The following is a 20942-nucleotide window of genomic DNA, read 5'->3' on the forward strand; positions in this document are numbered from 1 at the left end:
AAATTGTACAATGTAAGCATTATTTTTCGGTAAAAAACTGGTAGCTCAGATGCCAGAATTCTACCGTAAAAACACAAGACGAAAAAAATCAGTAACAATGTTTTTCCATTTACAGTAATACACCATAAAAACAACAACCGTAGAATTTACAGTAAAACAGTGGCGCTGTTTTCCCATTTCCATTTACAGTGTACTCCCCTTCCGCCCGAATGCAGCTGAGATAGGCTCCAGCAACCACCCCAAAAAGTACAAGCGGTAGAAAATGGATGGATGGATGGAGTATACATTGTAGAAAATATGGTACCTTTTACAGTAAAATTTCGGCAGCTAAATTTTACTCTAAAAACTACCTGTCTGCAGTGTACAGAAAAATACATAACAATAAATAATAGTGTAAAGAAGCAATTTAAAAAGCATATATTATTAACTGTTACAAGTGGCCCTCTGAGGGCAGCCATAACTGTGATGTGGCCCCCAGTGAACACCAGTTTGACACCCCTGCTCTAGTGCAAAAATAAAAAATTTTAACATTTGTTTATTGGATTTTTGTCAAATGTTCATTTTTTTCTCCCCCACCCAAACAAGCAATCCACAAAAATTATATATTAAATAAAAAAACAAAACCAAACATGCATCAGTCAAGCCACAGACAAATGCGCCCCTTAAAGTCCCCAAAACGCTGCAAAAACACACAAAAGACAAAAGGCTCATCAATTATCCACCTTTCAATTACTTTTTAATCGGGGGTTAAATTAACTTTGACTCATTCCCCATACTTGCTGTAACTTCACAGGACAACCGTTCAATGTCAGCCTATTTTTTCCCAATTTATAGAAATAAAGAATATCTCTAGTCCAGCGAGTGCCAGGGAAGTAAATAAATAAAATAAATGGGTTGTACTTGTATAGCACTTTTCTACCTTCAAGGTACTCAAAGCGCTTTGACACTACTTCCACATTTACCCATTCACACACTGATGGAGGGAGCTGTCATGCAAGGCGCTAACCAGCACCCATCAGGAGCAAGGGTGAAGTGTCTTGCTCAGGACACAACGGACGTGAGGAGGTTGGTACTAGGTGGGGATTGAACCAGGGACCCTCGGGTTGCGCACGGCCACTCTCCCACTGCGCCACGCCGTCCTTATAAGTAATGCAGCCTTCGGATTTTACACAATTAATCTTCTAGCCAACAAAGTAGTTATTTTTGGATTTGCTAAGTGAAGATGACAGAGGGGCTCCCCCAAATAGTCCGCTGACTGGATTTGGTTTGATCTTCTCGCCAATTGGCAAAGACAAAGTATTAAACATCTCAGTCCAATAAGTGCAAAAACAAAACATATGTATTAAGTTAGCTGGAGACTGTTGGCACCAATACATCTTCACCAGCAGGACCTTGGTGTAATAAGTACCATGTACGGGCTTGCATTAAGGTTGTGTCGAGCACAAATAGAAGACTTATGAAGTCTACTTGAAATCTCTGTCCAGCTCTCCTCACAGATTCAGGGGATACCGTATTTTCCGGACCATGAGGAGCACAGTCGATAAATGGTCAATTTTTCATCTTTTTTTTCAAAAGGAGTCATATGTTTTTTTTTTCAAAATGTAAAAGACTTCCGTGTGGTCAACATCAGTATTTTTCAACCACTGTGCCGTGAGATACAGTCTGGCGTACCGTAGGAGATTATGTAATTTCACCTATTTGGGTTAAAAATATTTTATGCAAACCACTAATTATAGTCTGCAAATGATGTGTTGTTGTTGAGTGTCGGTGCTGTCGAGATCCCGGCAGAGTAACCGTGTAATACTCTTCTATATCAGTAGGTGGCAGCCGGTAGCTAATTGCTTTGTAGATGTCGGAAACAGCGGGAGGCAGTGTGCAGGTAAAAAGGTATCTAATGCTTAAACCAAAATTAAACAAAATGTGAGTGCCGCTAAGAAAAGGCTTTGAAGCTTAGGTGAAGGCTTTTCAGAACGAAACTAAAACTAAACTGGCTACAAAGTAAACAAAAACAGAGTGCTGGAGGACAGCAAAGACTTACAGTGGAGCAAAGATGGCGTCCACAAAGTGCATCCGAACATGACTTGACAATCAACAATGTCCCCACAAAGAAGGATAAAAACAACTGAAATATTCTTGATTGCTAAAACAAAGTAGATGCAGGAAATATCGCTCAGAGGTAAGACATGAAACTGCTACAGGAAAATATCAAAAACAGAGAAAAAGCCACCAAAATAGGGGCGCAAGACAAGAAGTAAAACACTACACAGGAAAAGAGCAAAAGCTCCAACTAAGTCAGGGTTTGATGTGACAGGTGGTGACAGTACACCTACTATGAGACAAGAGCTATAGTCATGCATGCTTGCTTATGCTTTAAAGTAGGGGTCACCAACCTTTTTGAAAGTAAGAGTTACTTCTTGGGTACTGATTAATGCCAAGGGCTACCAGTTTGATACACACTTAAATAAATTGCCAGAAATAGCCAATCTGCTCAATTGCCCTTTAATAAATAAATCTATATATATAAAAAAATGGGTATTTCTGTCTGTCATTCTATTTTTATTTCCTTTTACGGAAGGATAAATGATGAAAATAACACTTAATTGAAAGGTTTAAAAGAGGAGAGAACACGAAAAAAATGAAAATTAAATTTTGAAACATAGTTTATCTTCAATTTCGACTCTTTAAAATTCAAAATTCAACCGAAAAAAAGAAGAGAAAAACTAGCTAGAAAAAATTTAAAAAAGAATCTATGGAACATCATTAGTCATTTTTCCTGATTAAGATTAATTTTAGAATTTTGTTGTTATGTTTTAAATAGGTTAAAATCCTATCTGCACTTTGTTAGAATATATAACAAATTGGACCAAGCTATATTTCTAACAAAGACAAATCATAATTTTTTCTAAATTTTCCAGAACAAAAATTTTAAAAGAAATTCAAAAGACTTTGAAATAAGATTCAAATTTGATTCTGAATATTTTTTTTTAGAGTTGCCAGAATAATTTTTGGGAATAAGTTTGAAGACATTTTTCACAAATATTCTTCGTCGAAAAAACAGAAGCTAAAATGAAGAATTAAATTAAAATGTATTTATTATTCATTACTATAAAAAAATAATTTACTTGAACATTGATTTAAATTGTCAGGAAAGAAGAGGAAGGAATTTAAAAGGTAAAAAGGTATATGTGTTTAAAAATCCTAAAATCATTTTTAAGGTTGTATTTTTTCTCTAAAATTGTCTTTCTGAAAGTTATAAGAAGCAAAGTAAAAAAATTAATGAATTTATTTAAACAAGTGAAGACCAAATCTTTGAAATACTTTGTTGGATTTTCACATTCTATTTGAGTTTTGTCTCTCTTAGAATTAAAAATGTCGAGCAAAGCGAGACCAGCTCGCTAGTAAATAAATACAATTTAAAAAATAGAGGCAGCTCACTGGTAAGTGCTGCTATTTGAGCTATTTTTAGAACAGTCGAGCGGGCGACTCATCTGGTCCTTACGGGCACCGCGTTGGTGACCCCTGCTTTAAAGTCATATCCAACAATTGCGACGACTTTTTACTGTCAACTGAGGTTGATTTTTTAATGATGTCTGTTGGTGGTGTGCCTCTGCAGTTTTTCAACGCAAAACATGTGCCTTAACTCAAAAAAGGTTAAAAAACACAGCTCTACTTAACATGTAATGGTGGTTCTTTGGTCAAAACGTTGCATAGATGATGTTTTACACATCATTTTCAAGTCGCTTTCTGGCAGAAAGCCATACACTCAAGCTTGAGGTTGGTTGGTAAGCTACCTTTAAACCAGTGTGGGTGGCACTGGGAGCAAGGGACACAACAGGATGGCGGTTGATGGAATCGTACCAGTAACCCTCGTGTTTGTGGATGGCTGCTCTACCCGCCTCGCCAAGCCGCAGAAATCATTACTAACTCTGTCACGGCAAACTTTGGATACTTTTTGAGTGTACCTTCAATAGTGGCTGCTGTGATATGGCAAAGGATAAGCACATGTGACTATTACGTGACTTGTGTTAGAGACTGTGTACCTTTGGTGGTACGTAGAACTCCAGCAGGAATCTCTCAGCTCCTTCGTCTTTCTTGGTCTTCCTCAGCAGCAGGCGGCACTTCTGCCACTGTGCGGCGCCCATGCAGTTGGTGTCATCGGCCACCATGTACCTCAGCGCTCCTTCCCTCTGTATCTCCAGCATCTCCGTCTTGTGGCCCTGGGGGCCTCTGGGTAGTCGCAGCTTTTGGGACCACCTGTCTCCTCCTGCTGCCTCACCTCCCGCTCCGCCGCCGCCACTCCCGTTAGGCTTTCTAGCTGCAGATGGACCGTCCGGTTCTGGGGAAGCACGACGATGCCACATCTCCTTCACCCCGTCAACCACACAAAGGCTCATGTTCCTCAAGGAGAAGCCCTTCTTGAAGCGAGCTTTGGGGTGGCTCACAGACACATCTTCAGAACTTCTGGATTGACCCAAAGCAGACACCTTGTGGGTGTGTTGAGGACCCCGGCTGCAGGGCGGGGCGCTGCCTCCACCTTCCATCCGGCCCCCGCCACTGTCCATGCTGTCCAGGGATTCGCTGGAAGCCCCAGCGTCCTTGCGTTTCTGGTACAAGTCGTGACTGTAAGACAAGGGGCAGCCTTGTATCCCTAGAAAAGGAACAATACTGTACTTGGGCGCTACGTTCAATCCGTTTTCCCCCGGCGAGGACGTCTGGTTCTCCCGGGCTTGGGTCAGAGCCGCTGAGAAGCACTCCAGGAAATGTTTGGCAAAGTGTTGCGAGAAGCTGGTGTCAGCGCCGGGTGAGTCGTAGCAAGGATTCTCCGACAGGAAGCGCTGGAACTTGTCGGCAAAGTCGACGGCCGACGCTCGAGCGTGAAGTTGGCAGAATTCCCGCCAGTCAGGCAGTGGGCATGAGGAGGAGAGCTCCGGGCTACCGGGCACACCCGCTCCGTTCATCACTGGGCCATGCCAACCCGCCGAGGAGAGGCTGCAGAGGAAGGAAGAACATTGACATCATCAACCTTTTCTGGTACGATGGACATACAGCAAGCAGACCAGTGAAAATGAGGGTCATGTGGCCCGTTAAGCTTTTCAATCTAGCCCGCCGGACGTTCCTAAAATGTTTCTTCAGATCTTTACGATGGAAACTGTTGCTGCCATTATGATGTGCACTCATGTTTTCTAATGACCGTAAGTCTTCAACTATACTAAGTATTTCAATGGTTGGAATCTGGCCGTTTGCATGATGTACTAGTTACTATGGTCATCTAATGAGTTACTATGGTCATCTAATGAGTTACTATGGTCATCTAATGAGTTACTATGGTCATCTAATGAGTTACTATGGTCATCTAATGAGTTACTATGGTCATCTAATGAGTTACTATGGTCATCTAATGAGTTACTATGGTCATCTAATGAGTTACTATGGTCATCTAATGAGTTACTATGGTCATCTAATTAGTTACTATGGTCATCTAATGAGTTACTATGGTCATCTAATGAGTTACTATGGTCATCTAATGAGTTACTATGGTCATCTAATGAGTTACTATGGTCATCTAATGAGTTACTATGGTCATCTAATGAGTTACTATGGTCATCTAATTAGTTACTATGGTCATCTAATGAGTTACTATGGTCATCTAATTAGTTACTATGCTCATATAATTACTTACTATGCTCATATAATGAGTTACTATGGTCATCTAATTAGTTACTATGGTCATCTAATGAATTACTATGGTCATCTAATGAGGTACTATGGTCATCTAATGAGTTACTATGGTCATCTAATGAGTTACTATGGTCATCTAATTAGTTACTATGGTCATCTAATGAATTACTATGGTCATCTAATGAGTTACTATGGTCATCTAATGAATTACTATGGTCATCTAATGAGTTACTATGGTCATCTAATTAGTTACTATGGTCATCTAATTAGTTACTATGGTCATCTAATGAATTACTATTGTCATGTAATGAGTTACTATGGTAATGTAAGTCGCAGCAGCTCAGACGAGGCACCAAGCAGTGTGGGTGGGGAGTGTTTCCACAGAGTGTTTCCAGAGCCCAAAATGTGGGTGTCACGGACAGACGTGGAAGGAGATTTTTACAACAAAGTTCTAAAGCTTAGTGATATATCACATATATCAGATTGTACGTGGGTTTTTTTTACACTTTGCTTTCATATTTCGCTGTGTTTGTTGAAATTTTGTTGCGTTTCACTTGATATGTCGATTGATAGGGGGTGTGACGTTCGTATGTTGTCAATATTCAGTGTTTTATCGGTCGTAGTTAATATTGTAAATTCTTTATTTTCATGTACATTCTGGGTGTCTCATTCTGCAAAAAAATAAAAAAATCCATTCAGTTTTTTAAGGCGGTCTGTCATAACTTTTTTAGCGTTCGATCAGACATTATTGTGAGGTTTTGTAACAGTGTTCCTAAAAATAGATAAACCGTGCCCCAGACACATTTTTTTCTCAAAATTTGTCCCCCCCCGAGTCATAATAACGAGTCGTAATAAATTCCCGGGCCTGACATACAGCATTTAAGAAAAGTCATATTAAACGCTTGGCCGAAGGCCGAATACCGAATAATGAAAGCAGTTTTTCACAACTTTTTTATATTGCATAAATAGCCTAGAATAAATATTTAGACATGTTTTTCAAATAAAGTATTTTTTTATTGAATATTGACATTTTTTTTATATTCCAGTAGCCTTTGCTTTTCAAAAAAGGGACCAAGTTTTTCATTTATATTAGGCCTTCAAACAAAACATGCATTCCAAAAAAAAATAAAGTCAATTAAAGTGGATAAACCCACAACAAATGAATTATTGTCCTTTTGGCAAAAGTCTGCTTAGCCACAGTAGATATGCTAATAATGTAAACAGAAGGCTCAAGTAAATCTCAATTAAGTGTGTGCTTGTAACCTCATACACTTATACAGGTAGCCTACACAACAGGCTAATAATGTAAACAGAGGCCCCACTAAATCTCAATTAAGTGTGTGCTTGTAGCCTCATACACTTATACAGGTACACAACATATCCCAACGTCACTGCACGTTGGTTGATTGCGTCACCGCGTCTAAAAATTGCGTCACACGCCACTATTCGGCCTTGTTTTTAACTCATTCCACCGAAGGCCGAATGTGGCTTTTTTTGCCATATTCGGACGAATATATTCGGTTACCGATTAATCGGTGCATCCCTAATTTTAGCAAGTACTGTATCTCCTCAAGGGATGTTACTCCTTATTGTTTAAGTATCTGGCAACACAAGCATCAAGATAATTCTCTTCAGTATGGTGGTGGTACATCGAGGTGGTGGTCAAGGGCTGCATGAGTGCTGCATACTGTTGCCTTTCATGCATTAGTTCTTTTTTCAACGTTATCCATTTCTTGTAGTCTTTCAAGAGGAAGTTTTTGTAACAACACCTTTGCTCCGCCAAGTAACGTACACGACTACCACCAGCTCTGTAAGGAGATTTTTTTTAATGACGTTAAATGGATGACGATAAAAAGGAATAACTTCGTCATAGAAGTATCCTGTGAGATGCTGAGACCTCAAGTACTGTTAAAAATGTGAAGGGGATCCAAATAAAACAGACATGTGATCTACGCACCGGATCCTACTCATCATTTGTCAGTAACATCAGTGCATTAGTCACTAAAAATGTTCATTCCTAACAAAAGTGCAGATTGTCTCCCATAACAATGTGACCTCGGACTATGTTAAGGTATTTCCCCTGGGTTCGGTCCTTGGCCCTGCACTCTTCAGCATCTACATGCTGCCGCTAGGTGACATCATACGCAAATACGGTGTTAGCTTTCACTGTTATGCTGATGACACCCAACTCTACATGCCCCTAAAGCTGACCAACACGCCGGATTGTAGTCTGCTGGAGGCGTGTCTTCATGAAATTAAACAATGGATGTCCGCTAACTTTTTGCAACTCAACGCCAAGAAAACGGAAAAGCTGATTATCGGTCCTGCTAGACACCGACCTCTATTTAATAATACAACTTTAACATTTGACAACCAAACAATTAAACAAGGTGACTCGGTAAAGAATCTGGCTATTATCTTCCACCCAACTCTCTTGTTTGAGTCACACATTAAGAATGTTACTAAAACGGCCACCTTTCATTTCCGTAATATCATGAAAATTAGCTCCATTTTGTCCACTAATGACGCTGAGATCATTATCCATGCGTTTGTTACGTCTCGTCTCGATTACTGTAACGTATTATTTTGGGGTCTCCCCATGTCTAGCATTAAAAGATTACAGTTGGTACAAAATGCGGCTGCTAGACTTTTGACAAGAACAAGAAAGTTTAATCATATTACGCCTATACTGTATATACCTTTATATACATATATACCTATATATATATACATATACTGTATATACCTTTATATACATATATATATACCTATACTGGCTCACCTGCACTGGCTTCCTGTGCACTTAAGATGTGACTTTAAGGTTTTACTACTTACATATAAAATACTACACGGTCTAGCTCCATCCTATCTTGCCGATTGTATTGTACCATATGTCCCAGCAAGAAATCTGCCTTCAAAAGACCCGGCCCAACCACGCTCCTGCCTCACACCGACCAGGTCTCAAGGTTGGCAAGTATGACATTGATTTATTGATTGATTGACTGAAATTGCAAGTTGCACAAAAACCCTAGTAAATACAAGTCGAAGTTTAAAATCACACGCGGATTCTACTTCACTGCTTTCTTCAACTCTTCTCTGCATGGCATTGCTTCTCTCCTTCATTTCCTGTTATTGTTCCGCTCCTGCTCTTTAATAAGACCAAAATGGGAGTGTCAATTAGGAAGAAACTGCGTGACGACACGATCAAAGGAGGAAATCGCCCGCATCTGGCCCGACTGTGAGACTCCCCAGCTCAAGTTTGGTGACAAGCAATGAGATTATGGGCGATGATCTGCTGCTGCACTTGAAGACAGGCGCTCGCCATTTATCTCACTCGCTGTGGTTTTTGCGAGGTCATGAGGATCCCTACATACCCTCGCCACATGTATGACCAAACATCCATGGATGACCACAACGGAACCACAAAAAAAGCAAAAAAAAAACACTCTACTGCCTGGAGTCAGTGATAGTAACACGTGCTGCTGCACACATGATGCTTTCATTATTTGTTTCTGTGAAGCATCAACATAAAAGGATGGGAAGGAGGAAGTGGGCAGGCTGGGTGACACACACACACACACACACGCGCACACACACACACACACACACACACACACACACACACACACACACACACACACACACACACACACACACACTCAGAGATGGCAAACATTCCACACGTGGTACAGGCTTTTTAAAGTTGGAGCTCATTGAAGTTCACTCAACACAAAGATTCGCGCTCACACATGCTCAACAAGACACAAGCAGACTTTTGCTAAATTTCCTCTGAAATAATCTGGATTGTTAATTCGTACTCATCTCATTGTATTTATTTATTGAGTATTATAGGCCTTGGCCGATGATACATTTTGCAGGACAATATATGAATTGATTTGTTCTTAACTTTCCTTTATAGACAAAGAAAAACACATGTTTATGCTCGGGGTGTCTAGGTGAGTTATAATCAGATGTAGACCTTGGTCCGATTGTGTCGGAACAATGTCAACAACTTTTAGTGTTGTAGTCGTCTTAAACATTCATTAGAATTGTTTCTAATGAGAAACAGTCCTCACACAAACAAACTGGTCTTTGTAGTCTGAGGGCCCCATTTACTGTACACCACACCTGATGTGTTTTTGCCCACTAGTGACACAGATCAGATATTTTTCAAAATCCTCAGTGCTTCAAAGTGCTTCAAATCTGATCTTTTCGCATCAGATCTGGGCCACATTAGAATCAAATTTTTATTTGATCGTTTCAAATTTGACTGCAGTCTAAACGGAATTGCGACCTGATTGCGACTTTTACATTATCTTTGGGCACACTACATTGATTGATTGATTGAAACTAGGGCTGGGCGATATATCGATAAACGCGATACATCGCGTTTATCGATATATCGCTTATTCCCTTTCGGGGTCGCGGGGGGCGCTGGCGCCTATCTCAGCTACAGTCGGGCGGAAGGCGGGGTACACCCTGGACAAGTATAGATAAGAGAACTACTTGAATTTCAGTGTTCATTTACTTACACATATACACACACATAACACTCATCTACTCATTGTTGAGTTAAGGGTTGAATTGTCCATCCTTGTTCTATTCTCTGTCACTATTTTTTCTAACCATGCTGAACACCCTCTCTGATGCAATATAGAAAATGACTATATGGTGATATTGGAGTATACGTTCTCACGCGGTTGCTTTTAGCTGCGGGTATTACACTACAGGCTCTTCTCACTCTTTCTTGTCTCTCCTTCTCACAGACAGCAAGCGCACCTTCTTACATACGTCACATACTGTCACCTCATACGTTACATATTGTCACCTCATACGTCACATACTGTCACCTCATACGTCACATACTGTCACCTCATACGTCACATACTGTCACCTCATACATTAGATACTGTCACCTCATACGTCACATACTGTCACCTCATACATCACATACTGTCACCTCATACCTCACATACTGTCACCTCATACGTCACATACTGTCACCTCATACGTCACATACTGTCACCTCATACATTAGATACTGTCACCTCATACGTCACATACTGTCACCTCATACGTCACATACTGTCACCTCATACGTCACATACTGTCACCTCATACGTCACATACTGTCACCTCATACGTCACATACTGTCACCTCATACGTCACATACTGTCACCTCATACCTCACATACTGTCACCTCATACCTCACATACTGTCACCTCATACGTCACATACTGTCACCTCACACGTCACATACTGTCACCTCACACGTCACGTACTGTCACCTCACACGTCACATACTGTCACCTCATACGTCACATACTGTCACCTCACACGTCACATACTGTCACCTCACACGTCACATACTGTCACCTCATACGTCACATACTGTCACCTCATACGTCACATACTGTCACCTCATACCTCACATACTGTCACCTCATACGTCACATACTGTCACCTCATACGTCACATACTGTCACCTCACACGTCACATACTGTCACCTCATACGTCACATGCGTATACGCCCTCGCGGAGCAGAGAGGTAGCAGCATGGGTAATATTAGCTGTGATGCTAGCGAAGCCGTGCGAGTGGTAATACGAGAGAAAGAAGGTGCCAATCTGGTAACAAATGAAGGAAGAAATAATTCCGAAGAAAAACAGCAGGGGGTCCATCGTCCGGCGGTGGTTTGGCTTCAAGTGGGAATATGTCGATATATATATATATATATATATATATATATATATATATATATATATATATATATATATATATATGTCATGTGGGGTACAAGCGTTGCTACCAAAAGTAGTATTACTGCTAATATGTAGCATTATTTGAAAAGTCACCCGCTAGAGAATGAAGAGTGCTTGAAACTCCGCATGTCAACGTCTCCATTTGGTGCCACACCCACAAAATGCCGAAGCAACAATTTCCACATCAACATCATATGAAAAAAAAAATCAACAACAAAAGGAGATAATGTCCGCAGGAACCTACCACATAGCAAAGAACATACACTATTAGATTTTCCTATTATGCAGCTCATTTTTATTTGACACTTATTGAAATATCTTGTGTGACATCATGCACAAAAGTGCACTTTATTAGTTTTAAACTATTGTAGTGGCGTTCTGTACAAAAAGTGCACTTTAATTTAGTGTTGTTTTGATATGTCATCTTAGTGACATCATGCACAAAAGTGCACTCATAGCTTGTTTTAAAATGTCTCTGACAATCTTGCACTTTCTGTTTTGGAAATGACATGAATGTTTGTGCCACTGCTTAATAACTGTTTCATAAATACAGTTTTGGTCAATTGACTTGTTATTGCCTTCTCTGCATGAAAGTTTAAAATGAGTATATATTAATAAACAAGAATGTTTGAATGTAGACACATAGAATCACCATACTCCTGTGATTATATGCGCCAAGTGTTCATTCAAGGTTAAGGCAAAATATCGAGATATATGTGGTGTATCGCGATATGAACTAAAAATATCGAGATATTAAAAAAAGGCCAAATCACCCAGCCCTAGCTGAAACTTTTATTAGTAGATTGCACAGTACAGTACATATTCCATACAATTGACCACTAAATTTTAACACCTGAATACGTTTTGCAACTTGTTTAAGTCGGGGTCCATGTTAATCAATTCATGGTACAAATACTGTATATACTATCAGCATGATACAGTCATCACACAATTGAATTATTTACATTATTTACAATCCTTGGGGTGGGATGTGGGGGGGGGGGGGGGGGGGGGGTTTAGGTTGGGTTGATATCAGCACTTTAGTCAACAATTGCATCAACAGACAAATGGACAATGAAACAGTGTAGGTCTTATTTAGTAGGATATGTACAGCCAGCAGAGAACATAGTCAGTTCACATAGCATAAGAACAAGTATATACATTAGATTATTTACAATCCGGGGAGGTGGGGTGTGTAGGGGGGAGGGTGTTAGTCTAGGGTTGTAGTTGCCTGGAGGTGTTGTTTTAGTGAGGTTTTGAAAAAAGATATGGATGCACTTTCTTTTCCAGCTGTTGGGAGTGCATTCCACATTGATGTGGCATAGAAAGAGAATTTGTTAAGACCTTTGTTAGATCGGAATCTGGGTTTAATGTGGATTGTGGTGCTCCCCCTGGTGTTGTGGTTATGGTGGTCATTTACATTAAGGAAGTAGTTTGACATGTACTTTGGTATCAGGGAGGTGTAGCGGATTTTATAGACTAGGCTCAGTGCAAGTTGTATTACTCTGTCCTCCACCCTGAGCCAGCCCACTTTGGAGAAGTGGGTTGGAGTGAGGTGTGATCTGGGGTGGAGGTCTAGAAGTAACCTGACTAGCTTGTTCTGGGATGTTTGGAGTTGAGATTTGAGGGTTTTGGAGGTGCTGGGGTACCAGGAGGTGCAAGCGTAATCGAAGAAGGGTTGAATAAGAGTTCCCGCTAGAATCTTCAAGGTGCTTCTGTTGACCAGAGAGGAGATTCTGGAGAGAAATCTTGTTTATTGGTTGACCTTTTTGATGACCTTGGTTGCCATTTTATCGCAGGAAAGATTAGCTTCTAGAATGGAACCTAGGTAGGTGATCTCATCTTTCCTGTTGATAACAATGTCACCCACTTTTATAGTGAAGTCACTGACTTTAAGAAGGTTGATTTGTGACCCAAATAGGATGGATTCCGTTTTACCTAAGTGGATGGATATCTTAAATGATCATTGGTATGCACAGCACGATCACTTTTCTTTTTTGCAATTCTTTTCTTCCTCCTCCTGCAGTTTTCTATCATCTTCCTCCACTAGGGGTGTAACGGTACACAAAAATTTCGGTTCGGTACATACCTCGGCTTAGAGGTCACGGTTCGGTTCATTTTCGGTACAGTAGGAAAACAACAAAATATAAATTTTTTGGTTATTTATTTACCAAATTTGTAAACAATGATTTTATCCTTTTAACATTGGGAACACTATAATAATTCTGCCCACGTTAATCCACATTAAACTGCCTCAAATTGTTGCTCAGATTAAATAAAATGACAAAACTTTTCTTCATATAAAAAGTGCAACATTAAACAGTTTCAAGTCAACTCCTAATGCTTAATTTATTACAGCATTTGGGAAGCCTGTAGTTGATTTTTATTATGTAAATGTTATATTTTTATCAACATGTGATAGCAGGGACTCTGCCATTCAAAACTCTTCTGTCCGTAAAACACACACACGCACCGCAAAATGAGCTAACGTTACGCCAAAAGCTAGTTAGCCTTCACCGCAAGCCAGAACTGCGAGCGAGCTGAGCTGCAGTTTAAGTTTCTAGAAGGTCAACGGGCTCATAGTGATGTTAGTAGTAGTTGACTGGGAGGTGTTTATTATCATTTGGGGAGAGTACGCTGCCTTATGTTGACCTGCTAAACACCTATCTGCTAGACGCTGAAGCATTTACTACATGCGCTCTGAATACGCACTGCTGATTGGCTGTTACCGCTATATATGTAACCAATCAGATGGTTGTGTGGGTGGGACAATGCTGGGTGCTGAGACAGAGGCAGGAGAAGCAAAGCAGCTTGTTAAGACTTTAGCTTAGAAACTTCGGTACACCCCCGTACCGAAACGGTTCAATACAAATCACGTACCGTTAGACCCCTATCCTCCACACAACCGCCACGGGACAAACCCGCTAACACGCTGATCTGTGACATCTCTGTTTTTTTGTGAAGTAGCTACTTCCTCAGTTACAGAATCCAGTGTTTTGTCGAAATGAGCCGCATTGTCGGGAAAAGTTAACAGCGATCTCTCTCGATTTACGCAGCTGCCGCATAATACCATGATACCTTCACTTTCGAAATGCCGATTTTAGATATCAAATAAACGATATAATTAAACAATCACTTAGTTGTAGCGCAAGTCAACTCTTTACCTTCAAGCGGTAGCTCATTTCGACAGATAACTTCCTTTGTTTACACACATACTGACTACCTTCACACGCACTAAATTAGTCTGATTTTTCAAATAGTTTGGCTCTGAAATTGCATCTGATCATGTTTGGCTTTTGAAAAATAGGACTCACACAAGTAGATTACACGTTTGGAAACCAAATCGCTCAAGTGGGTGTGTGCTTCGTATTTAGCATGCGTGGGATATAACCCAGAAGCAGATACCATTCAATAAAAACAAAGACAACAATTGGAATAAAGAGGAATCTGTGCTTCAATAAATGAAAGAATTCAACATTTTGAAGTGCATCGATGGAAGGAAAAAAACAAACAGATTTACTTAAAAAGGCAACTAAGGAACTCCTGAACAAAATACGAAGGAGATGAAAGAATCAATCGTATAACCTCTTCATGCTGCATTTTTCACACTACAAACTGATTAGCAATAACTCTGTATTCCATACAACTGGCAAGCTTGTCCAGAACCATAGCAACCCATATCTGGAACTGTATCAGCCGCGTACACAAACGGTCTTTTCCTTCGGACTTAAAAAATCCTTTCGTCAATCCACAGAGTCTTATGAATGAACTCCAAGACATTCGAAAGTTTGATTCCCATGATTGTCTGTCTGAAAAATTCCTTCGTGACAACTCTCTCCCGCCTGCATCTGTTCCGAGACATTGTTGGTATTAAGTCATGTTCGTAGCACAATCTAAGATCGTTCCTTGGTGCGGTCTACTATTTAGCATCATCATAGCCATTAGAGCCGTAGCGTTTGTAATATGTGCCAACATTACAGTGGGTGTCAGGTACAACATGAGCTGAGCTGCTGGACTTGTAAGGTGCCGCAGACGTCTTGTTTTGGTGTGACGTCATAGGTCAACCGGAAAAGCAATACATTATTACTACTATACTACAAGGAAATAAGTGCCCCCCAGTGTATGACCCAGGGAGTGTGCATGGACGGTGGGAAAATCCCAAAATAAAAACAATTTGAGAAATCAGACTAATTTACTGCATGGAAACATACTCAGTTGGTTCGGTGTAAGTTTATACGAGAGTCTGATAAAGATCAGCAGTGTAAATGTATCCTTAAAGAGTTGATTACAATGTAGTCCCACCCACCTTGAAAACAATGGACAAACCCTAACAACTGACCCAAGAGAGCTTGGCGAAGGTCCTTATCTGTGGCTTGAATGTTTTATTGTGTATTAATTTAGCTATCACTACTTATCAGTCTTAGCCTTTACATGGAAGCGGTGATAAATGAATCAATCCACTTAAAGCTTCTATCTACATTACATTCATGCATCCATCCATCCTTTCAGCCTGCCTGTGTGTAAGTGTGTGTGTGTGTGTGTGTGTGTGTGTGTGTGTGTGTAAGCTGGCAGTCATGAGGAAGTCAATAACCATTCAGCTATTTAAAAACCTGCACTGGGCCAACTCTCCACTCATTCAGCAAAACAATGAATTTCTCAACATTTAGATGTGCCCCTCTTCAAGGGGTACTGCACACACACACACACACACACACACAGACACACCCACACGACACACACACACACACACACACGCACACACACACACACACACGCGCACACACTCACCGAGTCAGCATGAAACTCTAGCCGTGGGACTGGACGGAAGGAAGTGGACAGCATGTGCTAGCGGTTCTTTCTTGCGCTTTAGCAGACTTAGGGAGCGTAATGACTGACAGCAAGAGAAGGATTTACATTTTGAATGAAAGGAGGAGGCAAAAGATGGCGGGGAGGAAGGATCGCATGTTTTGGCTGCAGCTGCTAAAACAATCAAGTGCGGAGGTGGGACACTGAGGAGGACCAAGGGTCTTACTAGCCTCCTTCCGCTATCTCCTCTTCCATCTTTTCTTTAAGATCTACCGCTACTGTGCCTCCTCCCCCAGGGCTGAGATGTCCATCAGTGATCCGAGCTGCATAAACTGCACCATCCCTCCTGGACTGGAAATATGCTTGAAGGACACTGTGCTATTGTGGAGAGTCACACAGGACTACAGAGGAACGTGATGCATGCACACATTATTACCACAATCACCTAAAAATACGCCTCCAAAGGCGCACACCATTTGGACGGAGAAGAACGAAGGTTCCCAGTAAGATTAAGACCAACTTTAACAAAGAGGAAACAGTGCAATAATTGAAGACTGTGGTCAAAATTACTGCAGCAAACATTAGCATTAGGGATGCACCGATTAATCGGTTACCGAATATATTCGGCCGAATATGGCAAAAAAAGCCACATTCGGCCTTCGGTGGAATGAGTTAAAAGCAAGGCCGAATAGTGGCGTGTGACGCAAAGACGCAATTTTTTGACGCGGTGACGCAATCAACCAACGTGCAGTGTTAAGTTTAAATTGTTTTATACATAGTTAGTTTCCTTCTTTTTATTCTGAAGCTGAAGTACTGTTATTGACAAATCTGTTCTGGCCTGGGATATGTTGTGTACCTGTATAAGTGTATGAGGTTACAAGCACACACTTATTGAGATTTAGTGGGGCCTCTGTTTACATTATTAGCCTGTTGTGTAGGCTACCTGTATAAGTGTATGAGGTTACAAGCACACACTTATTGAGATTTACTTGAGCCTTCTGTTTACATTATTAGCCTGTTGTGTAGGCTACCTGTATAAGTGTATGAGGTTACAAGCACACACTTAATTGAGATTTACTTGAGCCTTCTGTTTACATTATTAGCATATCTACTGTGGCTAAGCAGACTTTTGCCAAAAGGACAATAATTCATTTGTTGTGGGTTTATCCACTTTAATGCACTTTATTTTTTTTTGGAATGCATGTTTTGTTTGAAGGCCTAATATAAATGAAAAACTGTGCTTTTTTTGAAAAGCAAAGGCTACTGGAATATTACAAAATGTCAATATTCAATGAGAAATTTACTTTATTTGAAAAACATGTCTAAACATTTATTCTAGGCTATTTATGCAATATAAAAAAGTTGTGAAAAACTGCATTTATTATTCGGTATTTGGTATTCAGCCTTTGGCCAAGCGCTCAAATTTTATTCGGTTTCGGCTTCGGCCACAAATTTTCATTTCGGTGCATCCCTAATTAGCATGTATGTTTTTGTCTTTTCGTGACATACAGTGGTGGTCAAAAGTGTACGTCCACTTGTAAAGAACATGATGTCACGGCTGTCTCTACTTTACAATCATTTCTAAAACTCTTGTTTTTTTGTGATGTAGTGATTGGAGCACACACTTGTTGCTCACAAAAAACTTTCATGAAGTTATCAATTGTGCTGAAGTTGTACTTTTCTATCTGTGCGACTTGCAATCCAAAGATTGCGAGTCATCTCGTATCAGTGTTTGTGTCCAGAACCGGCCTGCTGACTGCCAAGACCGGACATTGAGTAAAGCAGACATAGGGCGATATCACGAGTGTCAGCACATTTGCATTTCTTAATAATCATATATTGTGTCTAACTGGGGCTGCTGGGACGTTTAAGTCAGGACTTTGGGAAGGCCATTCTAAAAGCTTCATCCTAGCCTGATTTAGCCATTCCTTTACCACTTTTGAGGTGTGTTTGTGGTCATTGTCCTTTTGGAACACCCAACTGTGTCCAAGACCCAACCTCCCCCCTGATGATTTTAGCTTGTCCTCAACAATTTGGAGGTAATCCTCCTTTTTCATTTAAAGCAGCAGTTCCATTGGCAGCAAAACAGACCCAGAGCATAATACTACCACCACAGTAGGAATGGTGTTCCTGGGATTAAAGGCCTCATCTTTTCTCCTCCAAACATATTGCTGGGTATTGTGGCCAAACAGCTCCAGTTTTGTTACATCTGACCATAGAACTATCCTCCAGAAGGTCTTATCTTTGTCATTGTGATGTTAGATGAAAAAGGAGGATTAGCTCCAAATTGTTCAGGACAAGCTAAAATCATCAGGGGGGAGGTTGGGTCTTGGGCACAGTTGGGTGTTCCAACAGGACAATGACCCCAAACACAGGTCAAAAGTGGTAAAGGAATGGCTAAATCAGGCTAGAATGAAGCTTTTAGAATGGCCTTCCCAAAGTCCTGACTTAAACGTCCCAGCAGCCCCAGTTAGACACAATATATGATTATTAAGAAATGCAAATGTGCTGACACTCGTGATATCGCCCTCTCTCTGCTTTACTCGATGTCCGGTCTTGGCAGTCAGCAGGCCGGTTCTGGACACAAACAATGAAACGAGACGACTCGCAATCTTTGGATTGCAAGTCGCACAGATAGAAAAGTACAACTTCAGCACAATTGATAATGACTATAGCGACGGCCTTTAAGCATAAGAGTTGTGTGATAACTTACACATTATTATTCTAACACTCAACTTTTTGGTTAAATAATTCAACGCAAAAGTTGGGTGCAAAGGATAACTCAAAATGTTGAGTTAAAATATCTCAAATAAGGGGTTCGTCCTTGTCTGAACCAGCTGTCGGGTCAAAATTGGGTTAATTATTAAAGGCATACTAAAACCCACTACTAGCGACCCCGCAGTCTGATAGTTTATATATCAATGATGAAATATTAACATTGCAACACATGCCAATACGCCCGCTTTAGTTAAATAGATTACAATTTTAAGTTTCCCGCAGAGTTTCTTGTTGAAAACGTCGCGGAATGATGACGCCTTTGCGTGACGTCTCGGGTTGTAGCGGACATATTAGCCCAGCACCACTTACGGCTAAAAGTCAGCTCTTTTCATCGCATAATTACACAGTAATTTGGACATCCGTGTTGCTGAAACTTTTTTCAATTTGTTCAATTAATAATGGAGACTATCAATAAATCAATCAATGTTAATTTATATAGCCCTGAATCACAAATGTCTCAAAGGACTGTACAAACCATTACGACTACGACATCCTCGGAAGAACCCACAAAATAAAGAAGAATGCTGTTGGTGGAAAGCGGTGGATGGCAGCTGCCTTTAGCAACCGAGACACAGCCGGTGTTTCTTTGTTTGTTGTGAAGCTTTAACACAGAGCGGTCAAGCGAACATGTTTTCTACGTCAACCAGCAAGTTTGTGGATGGGAAAATTGTGATATTAAGTCGGCTTTTACCGGAGACTTCAGTGGATTATGGGACTTCCTCCTGCAGCTCAAAAAGGCAGCTGTGATCTTGGCTCCTCCATCGGCTTCTCTGAGAGACACTGGCGTTCACCGCAGCCATCCGACTTTCAGGTATGTCTTTACAATCTCACTAAAACACTATTAAAACAATAAGCAGATAAGGGTTCTTCCAGAATTATCCTCGTAAATGTGTCTAATTACATCTGAAACGGTCCCAGTGCCGCCGCCTGGAGCCGTCGCTTTTTTTTTTTTTTTTTGTGCGCTTCACTCTAACTTTTCTTATCCACGAATCTTTCATCCTCGCTCAAATTAATGGGGAAATTATCGCTTTCTGGGTCCGAATCGCTCTCGCTGCTGGTGGCCATGATTGTAAACAATGTTCAGATGTGAGGAGCTCCACAACTCGTGACGTCACGCGCACATCGTCTGCTACTTCCGGTACAGTCAAGGCTTTTTTATTAGCAACCAAAAGTTGCGAACTTTAACGTCGATGTTCTCTACTAAATCCTTTCAGCAAAAATATGGCAATATCGCGAAATGATCAAGTATGACACATAGAATGGACCTGCTATCCCCGTTTAAATAAGAACATCTCATTTCAGTAGGCATTTTTTAGTGTGCATGAGCAACAAAGCTATTAAAATATGACATTGTTTGATTTTACGTGCATTCATACCGAACTAATTTAGTCGGTGCCTGTAAAAGTACTGAATTAGGTAAACATCCCTAACCTGGACACTACACTTAATATTTCATGATGGCCTGACAGTAGAACATATTTTTCCATTCGCTATCATTTTCCTAATACATACAAACGGATCACGGGCAACCGGCAAAGCCCCACTTTTTTTGCATTAATTTTTTTTATTTTTGTGGAAAATAAAAGCATGAACAAAGGTTGGAATATTGTATTGTCAAGTGCAGAGTCTCACGTGGTTTGCATTTCTTTTAATTGCTGCATGTGAGCAGCATGCCCGCAGTGATTGGCTAATGAGCATGATTGGTTATGTCGTGTGCTCACCCCAGGGAATTTAACATTTTCGGACATGTTTTTTAAGACAACAAACACACACACACACGCACGCACACACACACACACACACACACGAAGAGAGAGAGAGAGAGAGAGAGAGAGAGAGCTAGCGGCACTCTAAGTAGAGTACAAGGAGAAATCACTGTGAATTCATTAATGTGGAGTCTTATATAAGACGTCAAT

General features: G+C 40.6%; 1 protein-coding gene across 3 annotated transcripts in view; it reads right to left on the minus strand.

Moving 5' to 3' along the window:
- Window positions 1-20942, minus strand: part of LOC133537239 (SH2B adapter protein 2) — a 57666-nt gene that overhangs the window by 19617 nt on the left and 17107 nt on the right. For all 3 annotated transcript variants that reach the window (XM_061878187.1, XM_061878188.1, XM_061878186.1), the window contains one exon: window positions 4041-4989. In XM_061878187.1, coding sequence (XP_061734171.1) covers window positions 4041-4958 — 918 coding nt within the window. In that variant the 5' untranslated portion in view covers window positions 4959-4989. The remainder of the gene's footprint in view (window positions 1-4040; window positions 4990-20942) is intronic.

Source organism: Nerophis ophidion, linkage group LG18, assembly GCF_033978795.1.
Source record: "Nerophis ophidion isolate RoL-2023_Sa linkage group LG18, RoL_Noph_v1.0, whole genome shotgun sequence".
Taxonomy (NCBI): Eukaryota; Metazoa; Chordata; class Actinopteri; order Syngnathiformes; family Syngnathidae; genus Nerophis; species Nerophis ophidion.